Source organism: Balaenoptera physalus, assembly GCF_965194825.1.
Source record: "Balaenoptera physalus genome assembly, chromosome: 17".
In the NCBI taxonomy this organism is placed as follows: domain Eukaryota; kingdom Metazoa; phylum Chordata; class Mammalia; order Artiodactyla; family Balaenopteridae; genus Balaenoptera; species Balaenoptera physalus.
In genome coordinates, this window is record NC_138895.1 from 12,844,820 (window position 1) to 12,872,544 (window position 27,725).

Sequence of the window (27,725 nt, forward strand, 5' to 3'; positions counted from 1 at the left end):
TCTGCACTAAGGGGAGAAATCACTGTCCCTATATGATATCCCAGTGAAGGAAGTTTTCAAATAAACTTTATTTTCATGCATTATAATAATAAGGTATAATTCCAGGAAACTATGTATTAACTCATAGTTTTATTACTGATATAAAAGAAAACTTCAAATACTGTACAGTGAGGTGTGCTGTAGAACTCTATATAGATGGAATACGCTATTACCAATTATTTATTACTCAAGTGTAATATATACAGCAATCACAAAATCAGAAAATAATGGATAACAGCCAGTGCTTTAGGGATGGTAGAACATCTATACTATTTTATTGAGCAGTTAAAGCACTTGCTATTTAATTTTTTCTAAATATTTACACTATTACACTTATTTTTACATATTCTTAATAACATTTCCCTCTAAAAAGCAGACTCTCCAGCTCTTGGCACTAATTCTTAAAGTCCAATAAACCTGAAAATGCTGACAACCTTTTCAGTCCTTTATTGCTCTACCACAGGCATAAAAGCTCAGGAAGGGACTTGTGCATTCTAAAGAAAAGTATGCAATACCTTAAAATTTTTAAATACTAAGTAATTGATACTCACAAGCAGATAACGTCAACTAAAACTTTTTTTTTTTTACTAGTTTTCCTTTTCTTTTACAAGAGAATAATCATCGTATTAATATTATACTACAAAAGCATGTAGACTCCATAATTTAAAAAGTTAAATGTCAGATATACAAGTAATGGCATTTTCTCCAATAATTCACAATTTTTACAATTTCTGCTATTTTGGAGCAAACATTAAAATTCCCACAATGTAAGTATCATTAAATATGAATTGAAACACTTAGCATCTCAAAGAATTATTAAGAATGGCAGAACTTACAATTAACTACAAATCTTACATTGGTGATATAGCCCCTTTTGTTATTTCTTAAGTAAACATTCTACTGTGGTATGTTTTCAAGTGAATAGTTCTGGTTTGAAAAATTAATTATATTGAGAAGAGCCTTGAGGTTATGCAATTTTGTTAAATTACATGATAACCTGGAAATGTAGGATATGTCTACCCCAACTTACTTTAGAGTATGTATCTCACTACTACTGTTATAAGAGGTGATTTTAAATTCATATTAAGATGAGTGGAGTTCAATCTGATTTTGCAAAGGCTTTTATGAAAATCTTAATATGGAAACCTTGTTTTGAGAACCATGAATCTCTCAATATCTGCTCTGCAGTATTTTATGTCTGGGCCAATTAAAATTCCTGTTTGAAAAATGAAGACCAAATGGTATTGATATTCTGAAATAAACATTTTATGATATTGTCACTATATTGACCAAAGCTTAATTAAAGACAGAAGTTGTAAGTTTATTTCATACTTAAAGGTTGGTTAGTAGTGAGGTCTAAATTTTTTAGAGAAATGTTCACTAGCAGCCAGTTATTAGTAGGTAACTACGTAAAATAATACTGTTATAAACTTTGCAGTTAGTAGCTAACATGTGATGTCAGTACAATTCTCAGAAACCTGTCATTAGTATGTGAGTTGCTAGCAAGTGATCTTCCCTGAGGTAAGAGACCATATGCAAAAGTCTGCTAATTTCCAATAAAGTTAGATTCTTAAAAATAATGGCAATAAGGACCTGTGTGGCTGGGAATCATAGATGCATTTCAGATTATCTTAATTGCAAGCAGTAGGCTTGACTGCAAAAACGAAAACTAAAAATCATTGGAAGATATAAAGCAAATTTCACAGTCAATAGCACTTGCTAAATTTCTCAGGTCTTGAGCTTAACATTTTCCAATAAAATACCTGAAATATAGTGAAAGGAGGGGAAATGGGCCTTAGGCTTGCTCTTTAACTAGTTCCTCCTGAGTAACCATTCCCTTGGAGTTCATTATATTCTAGCTCATAATATTTGACAGTGTCTTGTTTTCTTCAATTTCAACCAGTTTCTCACAACCAGTATTCTAGACACACATCATCTTCAACTCTACCTGGACTTTGGGTCATATATTCAACCTTGGTATGACTAACTATAAAATGGATTACTGAAGAAAAAAATTTACAATTTTACTTCAATTTTCAGTTAAACACTGCAAATAGAAGTTAACTATAGGACTGAATTAGAGTTATAACGTTACATGTGGGGCTAAGAAAATATTTCAACTAATTTATGATCCGTAGCTTGGACTCAAAGTTGCGGATGTACTGGTAGTACTAAAATAGTAGTACTAAAAACATAATCATTCCTATAATTATGTATTTGATTATGATAACCATATGGAAGGGCAAACGATAATAGTCAGAACTTAAAGAAATTCTGCTCTAAAACTTTTTTGTGAAGATGATACCTGGCCCACTTCTCAAAAACCATTAATTACTGCAACCAAATTTCAGCTGATCTAAAATAATTTCAAGAAACCTGACCATTCTCAGAATCAAGCCTTTTATTCTTTGTCAAGGGAGAACCCAAACGATTATTATAATGTTCACACCTAACCAGCTTCGAAATAGCACTGCTCTGGCAAGAGAAATTAATAGTGTTGTCAGAGATTAGCCTGCCTTCTAATGTTCACAGGTGCGTTCTAGTTTGACTAAATGCAAGTATTTAATAGGGAGATAAAATGTGCATCTGATATTTTTACTTTATGCTATGAAATTACACTTGTCAGTTATTAACTAAACATACCGAGCCACAGGTGAAGAAAATATTTGTTAAAAGGTGATTATATCATTTACCTGGAAGCAATGCATTCGTTTGTTAACCAGTTTTCCTGTATTTAAACTAAAAAAACTATGTGGTGGTGGAGGGGCGGGAGGGTGTTCAGTGGCTGAAAAAAGCCAAAAATAATTATAGTGGTTAGTGATATTTGTAATTTTTAATTTAACACACAGAAGTCACCTGTACTAACCAAATGGGAAATATTATTTGGTAGCTGCAGTTCTTTATGCAAAACTAGTACACAATATAAAAGTTCTAAAATTTCCTTATATTTATAGACATAGAGAGAGGTATCTGAAAGTAAATTTAGAAGAAGAATGGAGACAGAATATGGTTTTAAAAATGTGATAAAACTAACCCAAATATATATCTTGCTCAGATATCACCTGCAAAATGTCTAGAGTCTCCATTCTTTCCCTATTCAAAATAAAGTAGTTAATTTAATAAGTGGATTCAGTCAGAGATACTTTCATAGAAAGAAACCAAAAACTCCCTTATTTGGAAACACAAGTTAAAGTTCTGTCTATATTCCTTATGAATCAACAGGTTGACATTTTTAAACACCTGATAATATAATTTCTGATGTACATTTTCTTGAAATGCAAACGGTTCTGCATCTGTTACACGAGCAAACAGAGACAGCCAGGCTTTGAATGCTCTAGATAAGAGATTGTATTAACATACATTTTGTCTTTCATCCATTCAAATTCAACTTAATTTCAGTGAACAGAGGAAAAAGATGGATTAACGTGTACATTTCAGAATACAGATTTGCAGAATAGGATAAAATAGTGCAATACCAGTCTCAGGATAAACATTCTTTAAGGAGTAAACATGAAAGCTGCTTCTTGAGGAAACTGGCACTAAAGATTTGATGAATACACTATTTAAGCAAATGCCCGGTTGATCAGGGTATGACGCAGTCAAATTTGCATCCAAATCCAAGTGAAGCCAACAAATGAAGAAAATCTTATGGATTCTAAGAAAAAAGGGAAACATTTTTGGTTCAAAGGGGCTCAAATACATTTAGCATATACAAGCTTAAATACCATTGATCAAAATTGTAGAACAATGTAACTCATTCATAAAGATAAATTCTTATTTATAAATGCTCTGTGAATCTGACAAACTCTGAAAATTAGAGATTAACTACTGCTACCATTATTTTTATTATTTTCTACCACACTTTGCAATCAACTTTTCTGCAAGATTAAAGGACAAAAATTTGGTAGTACTTCACCAGGCCAGGATTCAAAATAATGGTAACATATTATCAACAACAGAGCACACAACTGGCTGTGTTGGCTCAGACAGCAACATTACTGAATCACACTGACTTTATCATTCTAGAATAGTTATCTTCCCCTAACCTTGCTCAAGTCAGCAAAATGTTATATCATTACACTACATTCTCAAGATAGTTTCACCAAGAATATATATCTCTATGAATGTGCTCATGTTCACAGAAGTGTCAGGATCCCAGTGTCTAATATATCCTTTTTATGAATTTCAAGATACAATTTAATTCAGATAACCTTCAAATTTACATAAATCCTTTGACACGCTAATAAATATGTGGAATGGTTACCCTGATGACATCAACATTAGCAAAATCTTATTTCCCCCCAGCCCTAGCCTTTTCAGAAATCAAACATATGCAGCTAGAGAATTTTCATGTTTTAAACATTAAGACTTTCATGGAATTAAAATTACAATGAACCACATATATGGAAGAAAGTCATCTCAGCGGATCTAATAACTAATTTATAGGAATTCAGAGCCAGCCTGGGCAGCAGTATATTAAAAGCTATTGCCAATCACACACTTGCTATCATGCACTGAATAACAAGATATAATCTTTGAATTATATACGTACAAGATTTTTAATGACTAATCAAGTTATGTGGCCCAGCCAACAAATATTACATGTTCACAATAAACATTCTGCCTTTATTAGCCTCTAATTAAATCAAGAGTGATCCATTGGCTCAGTTGTGTTTGTCATCTCAGCATCTTGACTATCCATCTCTTCAGGCTCCTCCACGGAGTTTCCCTTTTGTGCTTTTGACCTTGTAGCAAATGCTGCTCCCACTGCCTCTGCCACACAGCCATCAGTTGTTTCCGTGTTCAAATTTTCAGTGCCACCAGTTAGAGAAAAAGATTCAGGTAAGCCAGTCTGAAGAGTCCCAGATTTCACAGAAGAACTCACAACTTCGACTTTCCTCTGAGGAAGATCAGATGGTGACTGCTCTGTGCTTTGATCCCGCAAGTGCTTGTCCATCGACGCCTGAATAGAAGAAACCATTTCCTGCAATTTTTTTCGCTGGGCCTCAACCATATCAGGATCAAGCTGCCTGCTGTCTCTCATTGTAACTACTCCAGGAGCTATTCGAATAAGCTCACTGTTACTAGGAGCAGCTGTGAATACAGAAGGCTCTGTTTTAATGGAACTACTAAAGTGTGTCCCTGTGGTCTGCTTCCTCACAACTGGAGTTTCCCTAGCTCTTGGCTCAAGGTGTGGGGTACTGGATGCAGTTCCTAGAGAATGCCCTTTTCCCTGAAAGGCAGTTACATTATGAAGCTGCTCGGATTTCTTTTTCACTACTCCACCACTACCTAGTTTTAATAACCCATGTGAGGGACTTGACTCCCTACTTCTTGTCGTAGCCTCTGCTCGAACCTGACTTACAGCCTCTTTGACTAAATCTTCAACATCAGGACCGATGGGGAAATGTCCTGCAGCATCCACACACAACTCCAGCCTATCTTCAGAAGCATTATAGACAAAGGTTTTGCCAGGCAGATGTGGAAAAGTGCAATGCTTGCCATCAGCCATACCTGAAGAGAGGAAAAAGAATTTAACATATTAAAATCTTACTTGAAAGGTGTAGTAAAGACAATTATAATTGAAATAGTAAATTTCCAATAATAATTTACAGGTAACAGCTTTCAAAACAAAATTAATTAGCAAATAATTTATTACACTTATTAATAGAATTTAATGCTATTACAAAAAAAGAAATACCACCATAAACCTTAATGCAGTTTCGCAGGGGATTTGAAAAATATATATCATTAACCTATCACAAGGTTAGGAAAGTTAGGCTTGAAACAAACAGCTTGCATAAGAAAAACACTAGCAATTGTGTTAGTAAAGCATTTGCTTATAGTAGAGCAATAAGAAAATATACTTTCATTTAGTAAAATTCAAATTATAAACTTTAAAAATACCTATAAGGGCAAAGTGTTGTATACATATGTTGCGCAGTGTGTTGAATTAAAAATCATAAGTGATTCTATTAAATTACAGAATACCAGAATAAAAGTTTTCTCTGTGTGTATATATGTATTTTTCACAAATATAAAAAGTATGAACTTTCAAAGTAAGATACTCCATATTAAAGTAGTAGGTGTGGAGGCACATTTAGGAAAGCTAGGATTAAGGCACTGTGACTTAAGTATAACTGGAGGAACTGACATTTGGTTACAATAGATTAATAACATCGTATTCAATTCAATTCCTTTGAAATAGTTGTACTTCATGTTACAACTCTTATTCCTCTCTGGCAGATCAGAACCACCAAAACAAGAGTGAGTTATGGACGCTCTTCAAATGGCCCAGTGCGATATACTTTCTCACAGTCAATGCAGCAGTAGAGGGTAAGAACTTTAAAGCAGGCTTCCCTTTATCTTTTAGCTGAAGAGTTTGGTCTCACTACATGGTATTTCAAATTTTTATACTTTTTCCAGCCTGGGCATAAAAGAATTGCATGTGTGTTTTAAGCTGTCCAATATCTTTACATTTTAAGTATAGACTCCAAATATGCAAAAATAAGGGTTTTCAAGTTTTGTGAAACCACAGATTTTCTATGTTTAAAAAAAATGAACTTTTAATAATATATGGGTATGTTTATGGCAAAATATAAAGGCAAAAGCAAACTAGTTTAAAATGAATGAGACTGTTAGTACTATAGAAATTCAGAGAGGGGAAGGATGAGTGAACTCTGGAATGCTTTGTGGGCACTTAGGTAGTCTCTCTCCAGTTTTGCAGGTTATTAAGAACAGTCCCTTCCTCTCTGAAAAAAGCTATGGAGTGGTTCTAATGTATCTTACTGTGAATATTCCAAATAATCAGAGAAAAAAACAACTTCAAATGAATAAATACCATATAGTAAGTTCAAATAAACATTCATTTCAGTGATAAGTGAAAATCTAACGAGAATTTCCTCTTGGCACATTTTTGGCAGAGAACTGACAAAAATAGACATACAAAAATTAAAATCAGAGATGTCTAAATAGTACCTTTCAGAGTACAACCCTTAAATCAGTTTACCTTCTATCAATCCCCTACCTCAGAGATCTGTAAACCATAGCTCAGGAAACAAAGGTGGCAAAAAAGAGAATTTTGAATGGTAAGGCCAGGGATGCCCCAAGGAAAAGCTTTTAAACAATCATTTCAATAGATAACAACTACTGAGCCTCACTATGTGCCAGGAGCTAAAGTAGACCCTGAAGATTCAAAAATAAAATGTAATTCTTAGGAGATGGAGATGAGTGTCAACAGACAATTACAATGCAATCAGGTAAGTATAACAATGAGTATAGTACTTATTTCACTAATTATTTGAGGATTATATGAGAACACATGCAAAGACGTACCACAGTGCCTAATATACATCATGCAGTCAATAGTTTTAATTTCTATATTAGATCACAAGGTTTTGTAATCATTTCCAGGCTGCTACTGTGATGCTTTCCCTTGGCTATCCCTGGAAAGAATCATAGTCCCATACGTTTATCACAGTATTATTTACAATGAAACACTGGAAACAATCTAAGCTTTCAACAAGAAAAGAAGGGTTAAGAAAATTACAGTCTATCTACCTGACAGAAGTAATATGCAGCTATTAATACTGATATAAATAAGTAACCTATGATGCCTCATTTATACAGTAAAATATGCATGATACAGGAAAATAGCAGGAAACTAAGTATTGTAATTACAATCATGCCAAAAAAATGCATGTATAAGATAAGTATTAGCAATTATAGGTGATGTTCCCCATTTCTATAGTTTCTAGACTTTTTACATTATTAAAAAACTTTAAAATATATGTTGAAAAATCAATACAAATACTGTGTTGTGATTAAACAATCATTTAGGTTTTATATAACATATATAGTCCTTTGAATTTTAAGAATCAAGGTGTATTAAAATTTCTATATCATACATCAACAATTCTATTGCACATATACACCAAAAGACATGTATAATAATATTTATAGCTACATTCTTTCTTACATCAAAAAACTGGAAACTACCTAAAGTGCATCAGAACAATGGATGAATTAATTTAAAAATACCTTTCCAAACATAAAGAATAGGAATATTAAAAGCCTATTTGTTATATTGGGCAATATGTCTGTTCAAATGTAGATATAACCATCTATCTGTTAGGGTGGATTTGAACAAAGTAAGAGAATTATGTTCTTTTCCAATTTTTGGAGGGTATGGGTGTATGTCTGGGGGTGAGGAGGGCTTGTTATGCTTTGATTCTTTGACCACGGGATGATGATAACGATTTGCCACATGAATCTGTCCTAAAAATAAAGGTAACATTTTACCACAAATATTGGACGAAATTATATTTTGAAAGGTAAAATGATTTTCTGATGGTGACCCATTTCAAATGGCTGTGTTATCGTCAAAAATTTTTTAAATAATTCTGCAAATAACAGCTGGGATTCTAATAATAATAATAATAACAAACATTAGCTAAGTATTTATTAGGTACCAGGCCCTTTGCTAACTGCTTTATGTGCACAATCTCATTTGATCCTAATAATAACCCCGAGATTATCATACCCACTTTACAAACAGAGAAACTGAGACTTAGAAGTCACACAGGAATAAGTAGTAGAACCAAAATTTAGTATCAGATGTTCCTACTACAGAGCTCTAAACTCCCTCCTAATAAGAATAAATACCACAGGTAACATTTAAAAAATATAATGGCTCTATTGACATAATTCACACACAACTCACCCATTTTTAAGTGTACAGTTGAATGTTTTTTAGGATATTCAGAGTTGTGTAGCCATCACCAAAATCACTTTTAGAACACTTTCCCAGAAAGAAACCCTGAACCCATTAGCAGTCACTCCCATTTCCTCTCCCACCCCATTCCCAGCCCTAGGCAACCACTGATTTACTCTCTCTTTCTCTCTAGGTGTGCCTATTCTGTCATTTATATGACTTTTCATATAAGTAAAATAATACAATATATGGTCTTTTGTTTCTGGCTTGTTTCATGTAGCATAAGATTTTCAAGGTTCATCAATGTGGTCTGTATCAGTACTGCATTCCTTTCTATTGCCAAGTAATATTTCATTGTATGGATATATCACATCTTACTTATCCAATGTTTAAGTTGATAGACATTTGCATTGTTTCCAGTTTTGACTACTATGAATAATGCTATTATGAGCATCTGTGTACAAGTTTTGTGTGGACATGTTTTCATTTCTCTCGGGTATACACCTAAGAGTGAATTGCTGGGTTATATAGTAGCTCCATCTTAAATCTTCTGAGCAACTGTGACTTTTTTCCCAAGCGGCTGCACTATTTTACATTCCCACCAGGATTTCCTTGCCCACCATTCTTGATATGTCTTTTTGATTACAGCCTTGCTAGTGAGTATGAAGTACTATCTCACTATGGTTCTGATTTGCATTTCCCTATGGTTAATGATGTTGAGCATCAGTTCATGTGCTTATTGGCCATTTATATATTTTCTCTGGATCCTTTGCCCATTTTTAACTGGGTTGTTTGTCTTTTTACTGCTGAGTTCTTTATATCCTAGATGCAAATCTATTATCTGATATATAATATGCCAAATTTTCTCACTCTGTGAGTTGTTATTTCACTTTCTTGTTAGTGTCCTTGCTGCACAAAAATTTGTTTTTATTTAGCTACTTTTTTGTTGCTTGTACTTTTGGTGTCATATCTAAGAAGATTTTGCCTAATGCAAAGTCAAGAAGTTTTATGCCTATGTTTTCTTCTAAGAGCTTTCTGGTTTTAGCTCTCATACTCCAGTTTTTTTACACATTTTGAGTTAATTTTGTATTTGGTGTGAGGAAGAGGTCAAACTTCATTCTTTTGCATGTGGATATCCAGTTGTCCCAGCCCTGTTCATTGATAAAACTATTCTTTCCCGCATTAAATTGTCTTAGCATCACAGCTAACATTTAAAAAATAATTTCAAACCAAAACGAAAAAACTATTTAGAAAATAATCAAGAGCGTCATCCCCACACCACCCACCACAACCCTCCCACACACAAAAACAACTGAGGGAAGTTATTTTCAGTCCTATGAAAGACAGTGCATACTTACCCCAATTACTGGGAGCCCTATCATCAATCATAATTAAATAATAACTTTTTAAAAACCACTAGCTAGGGCTTCTCTGGTGGCGCAGTGGTTGAGAATCCGCCTGCCAATGCAGGGGACACGGGTTCGAGCCCTGGTCCAGGAAGATCCCACATGCCACGGAGCAACTAAGCCTGTGTGCCACAACTACTGAGCCTGCGCCCTAGAGCCTGTGAGCCACAACTACTGAGCCTGCGTGCCGCAACTACTGAAGCCCCCGCGCCTAGAGCCCGTGCTCTGCAACGAGAAGCCACCGCAATGAGAAGCACGCGCACCGCGACGAAGAGTAGCCGCCGCTCGCCGCAACTAGAGAAAGCCCGCGCGCAGCAACAAAGACCCAACGCAGCCAAAACTTAATTAATTAATTAATTTAAAAAACACATTAACTGGTATTGATATATTTCGGAAGGTAGAATGAAGTGAAAGATGGAAAGTTAAAAAGAAAGGGATGCAAAAAAAGGCAGGGGAATGCTCAGAGAGAAATTTATAGCTTTAAATGCTTATATTAGAAAACAAAAATTTATAATCAATAATCTAAGCTTCTACTTAAAGAAACTAGGAAGTGCAAATTAAATCCAAAGGAAGCATAAGGAAGGAAAAAGTAAAGATAACAGCAGAAGACAAAACAAATGAAATGAGGAAAACAATGGAGAAAACCTATGAAACCAAAGGTATTTCTTTAAAAAGATCAATAAAACTGATAAACCATTAGCTGGACTAGTCAGCAAAACAAGAAAGGCACAAATTGCCAATATCAGAAATGACAGAGCTATAGACTTTGAAGACATTAAAAGGACAGTAAGGGAACATTATAAACAACTTTATGTCAATAAAATTGATAACTTAGATGAAATGGACAGATTTCTTAAAAGGCAAAACTAACAAAGCTTATTCAAGAAGAAAGGAATAACCTTAAGAGCAGTCTATTAAAGAAATTAAATTCATAGTTAAAAAACCATCCAATAAAGAAAACTCCAAGCACAGATGGCTTCACTGGTGAATTCTACCATTTAAGAAAGAAATAATATCAAAGCTATTACAAAATCTACCAGAAAACAGAAAAGGAGTGAACACTTCCCAACTCTATTTTCTGAAGCCAACCATTACCCTGATTAAACAGTCATTACAACAAAACTACATATCATTATGCCTCATGAATACGGTCACAAAAACATTCAACAAAATATTAGCAAAGGGGCTTCCCTGGTGGCACAGTGGTTAAGAATCTGCCTCTCAAGGCAGGGGACGTGGGTTTGATCCCTGGTCAGGGAACTAGATCCCACATGCATGGCGCAACTAAGAGTTCACATGCCACAACTAAGGAGCCCGTGAGCCGCAACTAAGGAGCCCACCGGCCACAACTAAAGGAGCCAGCAAGCCACAACTAAGGAGCCCGGGAGCCACAACTAAGGAGCCCGCCTGTCGCAACTAAGACCTGGCACAGCCAAAAATAAATAAATAAAATAAACAAAAATTTTTTAAAAATGGATTATAAAAAAAGAAAAAAAAAGAATCCAGCATGTGACATTGGTTCAACAGTCAAAAATCGATCAATGTAATTCACACTATCAACAAACTAAAAAGAAAGCCCTTATAAGATCATTTCAATAGATGTGGGAAAAGAGCACCTGATAATATTCAACATCCATTCACAATACTATAAAACCATCAATAAACTAGGAATAGAAGGGAATGTCCTCAAACTGACAAAGGGCATTTCTGAAAAACCTACAGGTTTGAATGCTTTCCCCCTTAGACCAGGAACAAGGCAAGGATATCCACTCTCACCACTCTATTCAACACTGAATTTATAGCCAGTGCAAAAAAGGAGGAGAAAGAAATAAAAGGCATATAAATTGAAAAGGAAGAAATAAAACAGTCTCTTATTTGCAAAAGACATAATGACCTACATAGACAATCCCAAAGAACCTGCTAAAAGCTACTAGACCTAACATGTGAGTTTAGCAAGGTCACAGGGTACAAGGTTAATGCATAAAAACCAATCTTATTTCTATACACTAGCAATGAACAACAGGAAACTGGAATTTTTTAAAAAGCATCTTTTACTTATAGCATCCCCAAAACATAAAATATTTAGGGTACAAAATCTAACAATGGATGTGCAAGAATTATATGCTAAAAATGACAAAATTTTGATGAGACAAATTAAAGAAGACTTTTTTGTAGGAATTGGCAAACTGATTCTAAAATTTATATGGATAAGCAAAGCACCTAGAATGCTCAATACAATTTTGAAAAAGGTTAAAGATGGAGGATTCATACTAACTAAATTTCAAGAATTACTATAAAAATATAGTAATCAAGACTGTGGTATTGGTGGAAGTAGAGACATATAGATCAACAAAATAGAAAAGAGATTCTAGAAACAGGCCCACATGAATAGGGTCAACTGGTTGTTTTAAAAGTAATTTTACAGATGTATATTCTGCATATAATTCACCTTTTTCAAGTGTATAATTCATGGTCAACTGATTTTCGATAAAGGTACCAAAGTAATTCAATGGATAAAGTATACCTTTTCCAACAAGTGGTTCTGGAGCAATTGGCCATCCACACACAAAAAAATGAACCTTGCCTCATAACTTACAACATATTAAAAAAACCTCAAAATGGATCATACACCTAAATATAAAACCTAAAACTATAAAACTCATAGAAGAAAACAAAGAAGAAAATTTTTGTGACCTTGGATTAGGCAAAGATTTCTTGGATAGGACACAAAAAGTATGAATCACTAAAGAAATGATTGTTACATTGGTTATCAAAATTAGAAACCTCTGATCTTCAAAAGATAATGCTGGGAGAATGAAAAGACAAGTTACAAACTGGGAGAAAATATATGCAAAACACTTATCTGATAAATGATGTGTGCCCAGAATATCTAAAGAACTCTCAAAACTCAGTTAAAAAAAAATTCAAACCAATTTTAAAATGAGCCAAATAATAATAAGATAGCAAATAAGCACATGAAAAGATGCTCAATATCAGTTATTCGAGAAATGCAAATTAAAACCATTATGAGTAGTAATATAAATCTATTAGAATGGTTTAAAAAACAAAAACCAATACTACCAAGTGCTGGAGGAATACAAAATGGTCCAGCCAATCTGGAAAATGGTCTGGAAGTTTCTTATAAAGATGAGCATAGACTTACCACATTACTCAGCAATCCCACTCCTAGGTATTTACCAAAGAAAAGTGAAAACATACGTCCACACAAAGACGTGTACACAAATGTTTACAGTGGCTTTATTCATAGTAGCCAAAAACTAAAAACAAACTAAATGTCCTTCAATTGGTTATGGAATTTTTTAAATGTGATACAGACATACAATGGAATAATACTCAGCAATAAAAAACAAATAAACTACATGCAACCAGATGGATGAATCTCAAAAGCACTAGGCTAAAGACTGAAATTGACAAAATTTTTCTGTAAAGGGGCAACCTGGTAAATATTTTAGGTTTTGCAGACCATGTAGTCTCTGTCACAACTATTCAACTCTGCCATTGCACTGCGAAAGCAGCCACAGACAATATGTAAACATGAATGTGGCTGTGTTCTGATAAAACTTTATATACCAACAGGCAGTGGGACTGGTATGGCTCACATTGAGGAGTTTGCCAACCCCTGTGCTCAATCAAAGAAGCCAGACACAAAAGGTTAAACTATATGGTCCCATTTATATGGTGATATGAAAAAGGAAAACATATAGAGACAGAAATCAAATCAGTGGTTGCCAGGGCCTAGGGGGAGAGGTAAGGGATTAATTAGAAAGGGGCACAAGGTGACTTTTTGGAATGGTGGAAATATTCTATATCTTGATTGTGGTAATGGTTACGTGACTGTATATGTTTGTCAAAATTCACATGCCTGTATTCCTAAAAAGGGTGAATTTTACTGTATGCAAATTATGTTTCAATAATCCTATCTTAGGAAGGAAGGAAGGGAGGGAGGGAGGGAGGGAGAGAGGAAGGAAGGAAGGAAGCAAGGCTACTGGCCAGCTGGCTATTCTTTGGTCCCCAATTCAATAAATCAAAAGAAAAAACATTTTTTGAGACAATCAAAAATCAAGGAAATTTAAACACTGACTGGATAGTTGGTGATATCTTAAAAATTACTGTTCATATTTTTTAGATGTGATAATGGTATTATGGTTATTTTTTAAAAAGAAAAAAAACAGTGCTTACTTTTAGAAATACATACTGAAGTTCTTACAGATGAAATTATGTCTGAGATTTATTTTAAAACAGTCCATTTGAGATGGGGTAGGTAGAAATGTACTGATAATTACTGAATCTGGGTGGTAGGTAAATAGGGGTTCATTACATTATTCTTGCTACTTTTATGTGTTTGAACATTTCTACAATAGCCAAGTTGGGTTTTGTTTTTTTAAGAAGGAAAAAGAAGTGCATGAGAAAGAAAACAAACAAACATAAAATAGAGATTATGTACTTAATGTCTACAGAGGTCAGGTAGGTAAGAAAGTGAGATAAGCCAGAGTGATAAAGTCTGGGGCCAAAAGTACTCACATCAAATTTTTGATAAAACATATGAGGTCCAAACATACATACTGGCAACCTCTCTCTTGAAACTGTGAAGATACAGTTATACACTTGCACATACCTTTATAAACAATGTATACCCAATGTGAAAAGAGGTTAAATGTAAAGTGAGCTGTTTCCTACAATCCAGAAAATACTGAGGTATATAGTAATCATAGTCAAAACACAACAACAAAAAAACACTGTATTATCTGGTTCTGGGACAGTCACTAGCATTATAAACAAATCGGCCTCTAATTTCACAATTTGTCTTTAGTTGTTAAGGATCATATACATAACTTAAATGAGAAAACAGGAGAAAGAAAGTGATAGGAGATTTTTAGTAATATTATAGCAGAAAACATAGCTGACCATATCAGGATAATAATCCATTTTCACTAGGCAGTCTGATAAAGAAAAATATGTACCTAATAGTAACACTGGAAATAGTTTCAGAAGAATATTATCTGAACTTTCTTAATCTTAGAACAGCTTGAGTGGAGATATTATCTAAGAATAAAATCAGAAAGCAACTATACCCATGGTTTTCTTCATAATATTGTAGAATACGCCACCCTGCTGGAACATGTGAGGAAGCCCCTTTGCATAAGACCATACATCTTCTCCTGTAAAATAAAGATACAGTATTAGCAACTAACAAGAGAGTTCAACCCAGGCTTGCTTTAATATGGATTAGCCTTGAACAGAGATTGCAAGGCAGATCTCCTAAGTGAGTGATGCAGTCTGGTGTAATACAACATATAGGAAGCGATATGGAATGAGGGACCATGACTAGAAAATGCATGGCCAATCTAACAATGGAAGCCATTGCCAAGTGCTGTCATGGAAGACTAAAGGCCCAATGTTTCAATATCAAATGGAATTTCAAGAGAAGCCAGAAATCCAGGTTTTTAATGTTTAATTCTCCCCCCTTTTTTTTTAATGTCTTCTATTTATGTATTTATTTATTTATTTTTGGCTGTGCTGGGTCTTCATTGCTGCGTGCGGGCTTTCTCTAGTTGCGGCGAGCAGGGGCTACTCTTCATTGCAGTGCGTGGGCTTCTCACTGCATTGGCTTCTCTTGTTGCGGAGCATGGGCTCTAGGCGCGTGGGCTTCAGTAGTTGTGGCACATGGGCTCAGTAGTTGTGGCTCACGGACTCTAGAGCACAGGCTCAGTAGTTGTGGTGCACGGGCTTAGTTGCTCCGCGGCATGTGGGATCTAACCCGTGTGCCCTGCATTGGCGGGAAGATTCTTAACCACTGCACCACCAGGGAAGTCCCCCCATTTTTAAATGTAGGAACTAATTCAAAAATGTCTTTAAAGCTGCATGAGTCAATACTGGGCATATTAAACAAAATACATATGAAGACTCAATCCAATTCAAAGTAAACTAGTATGCAACTGTGGACTAGAACAACAGAAAAGGTTATAGAAAGATACTATGTTTTTAAAGCAGAATATAAAAAATATATTCTACATTTAGATTAAAACTAATAAAAACAGATGGAAAGGGCTAGGGAGAAAAGTAAATAGGTAGACTGAAGATAAGTAATTAATGTATTTTGTTGTTGCAAAGTTGACTTTTTAAAACAGAAATTTAGGGGGGAAATGACCTATTGATGAGATTTAGAATAAACATTAGAAGTCCACAAAATAGCTATAAGCAACCCACTATTTCACAAAAACATATTTTTCAAGAACATCCTTTGACAGCGCCTATTACCAATAAGAAGTTTCAAATAAAAAGTTAAGAATGATAACCACGGTTCAAGAAGTTAATAAAGAATGGAAGGAACATAAAAGTTACTTTTGGTTTGTGGAATATCGTTATTTTTGTTTCCTTATACTTTCATTATTTTCTAATCTGATAATGTATATACACTGCTTTTACAGTCAGGACTTTTTAAAGTGCATTTTAACAAAGAAAGGTTAACTTTTATCTTTCTTACTAGAGGACTACACTATTGGATCTGAGCTTTGAATGGAGGTTATTGATGAAGTGAATTAATCACTACGTACCTACACTCTCTCAGAGCTAACCCCTTCCCACACTGATAAACAGAAATGTGAATCTACATGGCAGTTGGCTGAAGTTGCTCAGTGTATCAGTTTAAAGTATACAAATTTAAAAAGCCTTGGCACTTAACGTTTCAGTTAACTAGAACATTTACTTACATGAACACTTCATTCACTAATAATACAGCACTACTAGAATTGCCAATATTTAAGGGTGAATACAGAAATTTAATTTAAAATTTTGAATATTAATAAGAACTCCTGAACACAGAACATTAATAACTTCTGACAGAAGTTCTGACTGCTGAATTTATCATTAAACTTTATTTGGATAAATTACTTCTATGGTGGTAATCTTTCATTTATTTATTATTATCTTAAATGTACTTATTATTTTATAAAACACTCTAGGATATCATTTATCAAATACTCTAGAATATCAAAACATATCAAAAACTTAGATGGCAGCACTTAATTTTTTGGGTCAAAATCTAAACGGGTGCCAAAATGGTAAACTCCTCAGAACTGACCACCTAAATACTAGTAAGAAAAATGACGTTTCTTAATATTGATACTTTACAAACTCGACTATTCCTTACTTAAGCAGGCAAAACTCTAAAAAGTAAGAACTCTACTGAACTGTTTATCAACCTTGTGTTTTCATTATCTACCTAAAAATTATTTTTAGCCATTATTTTCCTAATCTGCCTCGACCATGGTATTTGCATACTACAGAATACTGTTTATCTGTTTACGTACTATATGTATATCTGTATTTTTTTCATTAAATAGAGTAAGATTTATTTTACCCTCCCCCAAGAACCAATTTTCACCCCCTTCAGACCTATATGGCCCCAGTGAGCATGGATACTCTATTGCTTTAAGGGAAGGATAGCTACCACCTAAATCTCTATTGTCTACCCAGCTCTGAGCAGGCACTTCACATAATTTTGTTTTCTCCTCCTAACTGAGCCCTATTTTACAGAAAAGGAAACAAGCTCAGAGAGTTTAAATAGTTCTCGCAAGATCAAATAGCTAGTAAGCGGCAAAGCCTGGATCTGAATCCTGTGTATTGTTCCACAGCTTATACCTTTTCCACTGATACTAAACCTCTACTAAAGGTCAAATCATGTTACAACAAATTTGGCAGAACTATCCGTATGGATATAAGAAGAGATATATCCGTATGGATATATCTCTTCTTATAGAAATCCATGGCATCAACAACTGGTTGAAAGAAAAACTAGGCAAATTATTTCCTTTGGTATATACACACTTCCACTGAAGTCATGTTTGTTGGAAACAGAACCAAGAAAAGGGATCAGAGATCAGGAAGCAAGGACTGTGACACTGCACAAGTCCCCCATCAGTCACAGATGGCTCTCTGCTACATTTCTCTCCATTCTTTCTACAACTGACCTGGTTCAGGCCCATCTCCTGCCTGAAGCACTGCCACCGCCTCAAAATTGGTTTTCCCTCTAATCTTACTCTCCTCAAATCTCTCCTCCATACAGCCTTCAGAGTTAAACCTTTAATAGTTCCACCAAACCATATGGTAAGTCCAAGCTCCTTTCTCACGGCATAAAAGGCAGCCTAAGATTCCTTACCCTTGCTCCTATCTCACAGCTCTCTCATCATATCCTAACTTGATTTCTACAAAGCAACACCACCAAATTGCTCTGGTTCCCCAAAGACCAGTAATAGCTATGTATTCTTTAAAACTCAATTTAGGTGTCACTTCCTCTAGGATTCTTCTTCAGTGGTGGTTAGGTAGGTACCTTCCTTGATGCTCCCATGCATATGAACACCACAGCCCTGATCACACTGCAGGTTAACTCAGTTTACTTTTCTGTTTCCCCTTCTAGACTAGAAGCTTTTCAGAGTCAGGAAAAGGTCAGTGGCCTATTTCACTTTCTATTCCCGGGCCTGGCACAATGCTGGAGAGATAGTAGCATTCAGAATTCGTGAAATGAATACTAGCATAAATGAAGTTTTTTCTTTTAATAATGCCTGAGAGATGTTCATGAAAAACTTAATTGAAGCAGCACAACGACAACTGCTCTTTAATGTTATATGGATAAAATGTTAACTAATGGTACCATCTGTACCTCTTCATGAATCTAATAAAACAAAATCATAGCAAAAACAAAGGTAAAGACTTTTAGGTGCAAACTTAAAGTTATAAAATAAATAAGTGACGGGGATGTAACGTACAACATGGTGACCATAGTTAATAATACCATATTTGAAAACTGCTTAAAAAAGGGGGAGGGGGAATTACTCTTCTACCATTTCATTGGAAAGCAAATTCTTAGAGAACAGGACTAGTTTGGTAAAGCATCTAACAAATACTATACTAATTCATATTTTTCTGTTAGTCTCCAATTAATTTTGCTTTATAATTCAACTGTTTCTTCATAGTACAACAGTAAAATACTTATATTGAACATACTGTGTATGTGTATAAATGTAGAAAAAAGTCTATACCACCACCATAGATAACCTCTGTTCATACCTCGTCTTCCTCGAATCCTTCCTAATAGTCTTCAGTTCTCTCACCTGAACAGTAGTTATTATATATGGCAGTGATATTACGGATGTTTTTTCTTTTGGTTACCTAATTTTTTTCCTCTTTAAGAGGTAATTTTTAAAAAGTATGTTAAAATTAAACATTTTAAAAATATCATTGTTTTTCTAATTTTTACTATAACAAAATCATGGGTTAAAAGTGAGTTTAAAAGGTCATCGTTCCAATTTTCTAACTTTAGATATTTAAAAAAGCAATTTGAAGTTTCAACAAGTGAGTAAATTTTAAAATCTAACATCTATATGAAATATATTATTAAAAAAACAAAACAAATAAAAAATATATGAAATATATTAAGTTCCCCCCCAAAATACCTAAGTTAATTCTGAACTCAAGTTCCTATTACCATAAAACAAACTGACCAAAATGTAAATTTAAAGTAGGAACATGGGGCTGTTTCTACTAGAAGAATCTTAAAGGTATTCATTAGCTGAGAAAAATTGTTGCCATCTCTCCACCCTTCCTGCAGATCCTCCCATCTAAAAATGCATCTACCTTATCAATAGTCCAAACCATTTCTAAGAAAGGCATGCTTGTTTCTCTCCTTATACTCAGTCCCTTAAGTGTCTTTTAGTGTCATCATCAGCATTGAAAGATGTATTTATCACACACACACACACACACACACACACACACACACACACAGAGTCTGATTCTCTCTGGGGAGTGCAAATGTTAAAGAGAACTACTATATTCTACTTTATACATACTTGAGATCTTTGAATTTTTAAAAATAGTATTATCTTATAATTGAAAAAAATGTGAAGGAAAAAAGAAATAGAATCGATGTTTAACTTAATCTTCAAAGTATGATATTATAAAATCACCATTTATGACAGACATATTTACCTTAAGATACATCTATACGCATTCTTTTTATTCAACTTTACAACAGCTCCCCCATTAGAAATATGCTGTCTACAAATCAACTGGAAGGGTTACGAGAGAGTATGTTAAGAATAACAGATGCATTAAGTCCTATCTAGATTTGAAACTGTCCTTCACCCAATATTTGAAGAAAAAATTCAAGATGCAATAGTGAAATTCAGACCCCATGTCATCTTAAAAATAAGTGTTTGAATACCACGTGTGATTTTGGAAAAACCCAAGGCAGTTACAACATCAAGAAGTACTATGAAATTATAAAATATTGTGTAATTTAAAAATGTATACTAAAAACTCATACAGTTCTTTGAGGAAGACAGAAGGTATGTAAAAATCACACAAGTTTCGCAACCCCTGAAAGGATGCTAACCTTTGTAATTAAAGTGGGGTAAATATGTCACAAATAGCCTAATTCCATTACAGCAACTCTGACAAAGTATGTATAAAACTGACAAACCGTTTTTCATAAATCTGTCTTTATCTCTTGAAAGAGAAAATTAACTAAAAAGTTAGTGGAATACAATATTAATAAAAAAGAAATTAGCCTAGTATTTATGGTGGATGATGTACTACTATCTATCATATCTACCACAAAATAGAATCCACAAAAAACTGGTCTATAAGAAAATTTAATTATATATTTTGCAATGCTAGAGTTAAGAGTCACTCACATACTGTATAAATAATGAAGATAACAGTCTGAAAAAATTGTTTAATAATGTCCAAGTGGTCTGGATAAAGCAGATTAAAATCTGTGAAATATTACAGGTAGAACACTGTTATTTCATTTTAAACTACCATTGTTAGATTCAAAGTGACTAGTTCCATGAACTGAGCAAAAGATTGATGTACTCACTTAGTCTCGTTGATACAAATAATAATAGATATAAATTCTATTTAATAAATATCCCACTTAGAAACAGTAGAAAGGCAACACACACGTCCCTGGCTATCAAGAAGTCAGCCTATTTAATGAAGACACACAATCCTATATCTATATATCTATATATCTATATCTCCCCCATACTTTTATAGCTTTCATCAACAGTTCTCCAGCTTCCTTTTCTCTATGTATAAAAATTATAAATGAAAACTATAAAAGTATGGGATGCCCTCAGTTGAGACCCTGCAGGTAAGTTTATGGAGGGCAAGGACCCTGTCTCATTCATCTTTGTACCTACAGCACAGTCTCTAGCTCACAGCAGATGTTCATTTTGCTGACATAATCTGCATTCATTCATTCAACAAGCATGTACTTGGCACCTAATAAGTGCCAGGGCCTGTACTAGGTGATAAAGTATTAATCGGTGAATAAAACAGGCTACTGTCTCTGCCTCTGTGGAGTTTATAATGGGGGAGGTAAATGAGTAAGTAAACCAACAAACAAGATAATGAAAACTTATAACAGGTGCTAAGAGGGAATTGAACACGGTGCAGTAATAGAGTGGTTTAGCAAAGGTCTCTCAAACCTTTAGATAAGGTGGTCAGGAGACAACCCCTTTAAGAAAGTGGTATTAAAGCCTTAACCTAAGTGAGAAGGAGGCAGCTATCTGAACAGCAGAAAGCTTGATGAGCTATTTTCTAAACCAACATACCAGCAGCTTAGCTCACATTTGGTAATTCACAAAGTTATTTCTGCACTTTGAAATTTGCAATTTTCTAAATAAACTGTCGTTTTCCATTTTCCAGCCCTCTTCAATCTAAACATCAAGATTCCTCAGCACTCTTTACATAGCGTTGTGTGTACTTACTTAGCTAACCCCAAATTGACATTTTTACAAACCTATCACTTTTAATTAAGAACATCTTCCAGGGAATTCCCTGTCAGTCCAGTGGTTAGGACTCTGCACTTCCCCTGCAGGGGGCATGGGTTCAATCTCTGGTTGGGGAACTAGGATCCCACAAGCCAGGGGGCCAAAAAAAATCTTCTACGTAATTCAAATACAGTTATGAGAGAATTAGAGGTAGAAAACTAATGTTTATAGAGGGACTAATACAGGCCAGGCACTGTCTTAGTACTTTAAAGCAGAAAGTCTCTCAAGAACCACCACCATAAAATTAGCAAAACACTCTTTTTATGCTTAAATTTTGTGTCAGGAGTAGAAGTGGGAGACTTAAAGAAACGTGTGGGTTTGTAGGGGCAGCAACATAAATGCTGGAGGTGAAGAGGGAAGAGATCATAACAAGAAGACGTTATCCTGGTCAACTCATTGCAGTCCACAGTCCAGTACTCAAATATTCAAGTCCAGAAACCTCAATCCAACCTCAGAAAGTGACTAACTGTAAACAAGAATTATATCTTACTAATTTTCATTATGAAACATATTATGCTGGCCAGACTTTTAGACTGCTGATCATAATCTCACCTGTGCCAATTTATTAATCTACATGGAGAACACAGCCTTCCAAGTGAATATAATCCTCACCTGCACTCTCACCTGTATTATCAATACTTACATCAGGAAGCTAAATGAGTGATCAGACTAGATGCTTGGTGACTGTGGAATCAGTAAAGGGATTCAGATCTTTGAGCCAGGCCACGGTGAGGACTGATCAAATATTCCTGCCCCTCAATTGAGATTACCTTTCTAGTTACCAGAACTTTCACGAACCGCAGTTGATGTATCTTTTCCCCTTGTATAGCAGTGTATAAACATTGCCAAATTCTGCTTTTCAACTCTTTTTCAGTGTTCAGTGCTGACCATCCATTCCATTTCTGCTGACACAGCCTTTCTTTGGATATGTTAATGTCATCTATTTAATTCAATCAAAAAAAACATTTCAAAGTGCCCGCTCCCTGCTGGACACCATACCAGGTGCTGAACATCCAAGGTTATATATGAGCCACATCCTCAAGGGTTCCTCTTCTATGGAGAAAGACCTCTTTTCCTGTTTTGACCTGGGAGATTGTTGGTTTTCTTAAAAGTGCCTTCAGCACATATCTAAGTTTATCCATTCTGTTATTAATGATGTTATTAAATTTTCAGAGTTCTGGGATTACTTTGCTGTTGCCCTATGTACCAACTACAAGGGGTATCCTGTGTATAGGAGGCAACTGAAGTAGTACTGGGGAGTTAAGCAGCTTGCCTGAAATCACTAAATTAACAAGTAGTGGAGCTGGAATTCAAATTCTAGGTCTTTCTGACTCCAAAATTCACAATCTTTTCCTTTATTCCACGCAGTCTCTAAGGAACTAAAAACTCTTAAGAGATAGAAAAAATGCAAAGTGCCTAGCTAGTACATTTCTTGACATAGCCCCTAATTCAATGACTATGTCTGCCAAAATAAAATCAGCAATATTAAGTTATAAATTTGTATAGGGCTTTTAGATCCCCTATTAACTACTAGGCCCCCAAACTTAACAAGCCAGAAATAAATAATCTTCGTTTTGGAAGGTCTAGGCCCAATTCACTCTTAGAAAACACAATCAAAACCCAGATCACTTTTCCAGTTGAAAGCGCTCATCTCAGCAAAAATAAGGCCTCTCTAATATGTAATATATTTCAATTTTACTTCTATTTCAAGCCTTAATAAAGCATATTAACAGTAATTTAAAAACAAAGATCAGCCAATAAAAATAATGTAAAAAGTACACCATTTGATTATTTCCCAAATCATCTAAAGCTTTAAATCATATATTTGATTGATAATATAGTTTCCTTTAATTTGTATTGAATTATTAAAAAGAAATGCTTCTTAAGCAACCCCATTAATATCTACCTCGGTTCCTTATGTTTCTCATCAGTTATAATAGTTCATTACAATTCATGGCAAAGAGTCACCGAGCAAGGAAATTACTTAAACACAAATCCTAATGTACAAATAAGAAAAATGTGATGAACTGGGAAAGGGAGAACAGGAAATGGATGCAAGAGACCATTAGGTGGGAGTACAGTGAGCATATAAACCCAGAAACTGCAACTCATCAAACAGGAAGTCCTGAAATCACATGACACGCAGGAAAATGAAATTTAAAAATAAATGAAAAGGGACAAGTTGGGCAGGCTCAATAGAGCCAAGGGGGAAAAAATGAAAAAGCCTTTAAATGGATCCATTACAAGCCTATTTTTAAAAAAACAATTACAAGAATACGTTATATTTAAATAATCCAGTGACAATTAAGGGACTACTTTCACTTTCCTAGTTACATTTTCCTAATATTTACTCAATAGAAAATCACACTAACATCTATCCACTAACTGTCAAAAAACGAAAGAAAATAACTTTCTTCTAAAATATATTATCAGATAGTTTTTACGATGACCATTTTTTTCCATGAAGACATCAGACAAACTCAGCATATTACATTCACAATTAAGAAATACTGTCTGAGTTAAATTGATCTTACCCATTAACGTTGCTAAAAGACACAAGGAGTACATTTCTTTGTCAGCTTGCTCCTGAAGTTCCTTAGATGACAGTTTACCAGTGACAGCACTCTCTTCTTGTTTCACAGTGTGGGCCGAGTGTGCTGCCGCAGACTGACCCCCTTCGACTTTACTTTTTAGAATCTCTATTGTAATTCTGTCACCATGCTGTAAAGGAACTGGCTCCTTTTCCATTCCTGCCTGGGGTGGCATTAACTCTTTAGGAGGAAAGCCATATCGAATACATTGTAAATATGGAGGAATGTTGAATTCTCTGGCTATGCTTTCCTGAAGTTCAAAAAACGTTGTTGAAGACTTAAGTGTAACCATGGACTGTCGTCCATCATTAGTTGTTATTCGGATCTTCTTCTCCTTAGAAGTGGTTGGTGAATAGGGAGCCTTGGTAGGGGTGGCAGGTGCAGAGGAAGGACCATCACGAACAGTACTGGGAGAAACAGTCCTGGGCTGCCCCTTTTGTTCTTGTTTTAACTTCTCTGTTTTCCGTTTCTGCATTACAGAAGCCTGTTCCGTAATATTCTGTTGAATAGTTCTTTCAGTCTTACTCATGTTTAACTCCTCCTTGTGCAAAGTTTTTGTTTTCTGTCCGGTAAGAATAATTTTAGTTGGGAGCTGGGACTCTGACTCTTGTCCTTGTACGTCTCCAACTCTCTGGGCATGAGCACCATCTATATTTACAGGAGTATAATCATCAGGATTCTTTTTGGCAGTCTGATGCAATATAGTGTGGACAACTTTCTGAACTAGGATTTCACTCCCAAATTCACCTGGAAAGTGCTTGGTAACAAGTTTCATGGCAACATCGTAAACATTACTATTCAAAGACGCATCACTTTCATACTGGAACCAATATACTGTTTCTCTGACCACTCTTCCACCCCATTCCAAAGTAATAGGAAAAGCTTCTGGTAGATTGTCATACTCTTTACCCTCCCAAAAATGTTTGAATCCACAACCACATTTGCCACCAGTGGACCTAGCATTAGTTCTGTCCCCATCCAAATACACAATAGACCCATCTCCTCTGACTCTTCGCACAGATGTGCCATGGCACCAATTACAAGCTGTCAGGTTACTCAATCCGTAGTCTGGTACCAGAACATCTTTCACTGAATCATATGAGCAAACCAAATTGTTCAAGGGAAAGCTATAATTTTTGTCAGGCCTCAGCTGTCCATGAGTACTTTTCGCCAGGTTATACAGTTTCCCTCCTGGAGCCAACCACTCTGGAGGAACATGAAGTTCAGAAAGGGCACCACAGAGCAAACATTTGTGAAGGCGATTATCCATTACTGCTTTTTTAGCAGCTGCTGTGACTTCCTCAGGCTGAACTCCTATCACCCCTGTCCTCCTGTAGAAATACTGATGGACGTCAGCCACCAAACTAGGATGGATACCGTGTATGTCCATAAAGACTTCTTCCATAGCAGCAACAAGCCTAAGTAAGTATTTATCCTGCAAACTTCTGTCTCCTCCAATAACACAACCACCGTCCTCCTCAAGTTTGATGTACTTCTTAATGAGGTCCTGAGGCACACCCCATGCTTTAGGAAGCAAATTCATAGGCAGTTTGGGCAAAGCAGCCCCTTTTATGCCTACCAAGGGGATATAATGGTTTCTACCAGAGCTACTCCAGGCAATACAGATGGGTTTGTTCAAATGACCATCTCTCCCAGTGCACTTCTCTGCAGGGATGAGCCCTGGCAGAAAGGTGGCTGAATAATCACCAGAGCTTCGCATGCCACTGAGTGAATCTAACAGAATAATAGGGCGATGCAGCACGTTGGCAAGGCCAAATATGTGGATGTTCCTCAGGCCCAAGGGAACACCCTCGGGTGGTACAAACAGAGGGTCACACTCGTTGATAATGTCCTCCCACTCAGCGGCATCAATGAAGTCATGGAACAGGGCTTGATATCGGGCCAGGTGCTGCTGAAAGTGCTGTTTAAGATTCTCTCTCAAGGCATGCCAGAAGAGCTCCCGGCCTACTAGAGCCCGGGACACAGCATGCACCAGGCAGTGTCCATCCCCGTCCACATGCACTGGAATGAGGCATTCCTGACTTTTATTGGCCCGCTTGATGTCCTCAAGCGTGTCATGCAAATACAGGAGGCTTCCGGAGCGGTCCTTGCCATAGCCCACCGTGTTCACATGCTCTGGTTCGATGAGGAAGGCGCGGTCCCCCAGTAAAGCGCAATCGAACAGTTCGCCCTGGTTCATGTCCCGGAGAAGCTTAGCCCGGCCTGTCTGCTTGTCCATTCCGTAGCGAGCTAAGATGGGCGACAGCAACTTGCAGTGGTAGTTGGAAAGGCCCATCACCTTTACCAATTCCGTGTTCTTCTTGGGTGCCCCTGTCACCCCGAGCAGCGCGTTCCGAAGCAGGTTGTGCAGCACTACGTCCGGGTCGGTCACCTCCTCTACCCCCAGCAGCTGTTGCTGCTCGTGCCGCTGTCCGCACTCGGTACACTCGATGCTGACAGAACCGGAGGCCGGGAAGAACAGACGCGCCTGGCACTTCGGATCCGGGCAGCTCCCGGAGAGGATTCTCCGGTCTCTCCGTTTCGAGAGCACCCCCGGAGCAGCCGCCGCCGCCGCCGCCAGGGACGGCGGAGTCTGCGGAGCCTCTGGGGGAGGAGGCGGCGGCGGCAGCGGAGGCGGCGGCGGCGGCTGAGACATAGCTCTCGGCTCTCGAGTCTCGCTCCGCGTCCCAAGCGACCCTCAAAGGCTCATAGCCAGACCCGCGCCGGCCCGACTCGGTCTAGTCCAGGCCCAGGGCGAATCACTTTCCTTTCCCTACCAGCTCCTCCTCCTCCTAAGCGCAGGCGGAAGCGCCGGACGTTGTTTCTCTTCTTACTTCTCCACTGCCGTAGCCGTTGCCCCGAACGTAACGGCCACCACCCTAGCCCGCACTCACACTCACTCGCTCTCGCTCTCTCTCCCTCAGACACACAGACATACACGCCCTCACTGAGACTGCGCAGGCGCACCTTTAGTTCTGCCCTCTGGGAATTAGAGTCTTCTAGCCTCTCTCCTGGCCATCAAGTGCTAGGATCCTGGGTCCATAAAGAACTACAAATACCGTGAGGCCAAGCGGTTCGGCGCCCCCGGAGAGGAGGAAGAGGAAGGCACTCGAAATGG

General features: G+C 36.4%; 1 protein-coding gene across 1 annotated transcript; it reads right to left on the reverse strand.

The window, feature by feature from the left end:
- Positions 1-284: 284 nt before the first annotated feature.
- On the reverse strand, positions 285-27,563 carry VCPIP1 (valosin containing protein interacting protein 1). The gene is made up of 3 exons (XM_082433616.1): positions 24,551-27,563; positions 15,252-15,338; positions 285-5,553 (listed from the first exon to the last, which is right to left on the reverse strand). Exons 1-3 carry the CDS (start codon positions 27,261-27,263, stop codon positions 4,685-4,687), a joined length of 3,669 nt encoding a protein of 1,222 aa, XP_082289742.1. The 5' UTR covers positions 27,264-27,563; the 3' UTR covers positions 285-4,684.
- Positions 27,564-27,725: the final 162 nt, after the last annotated feature.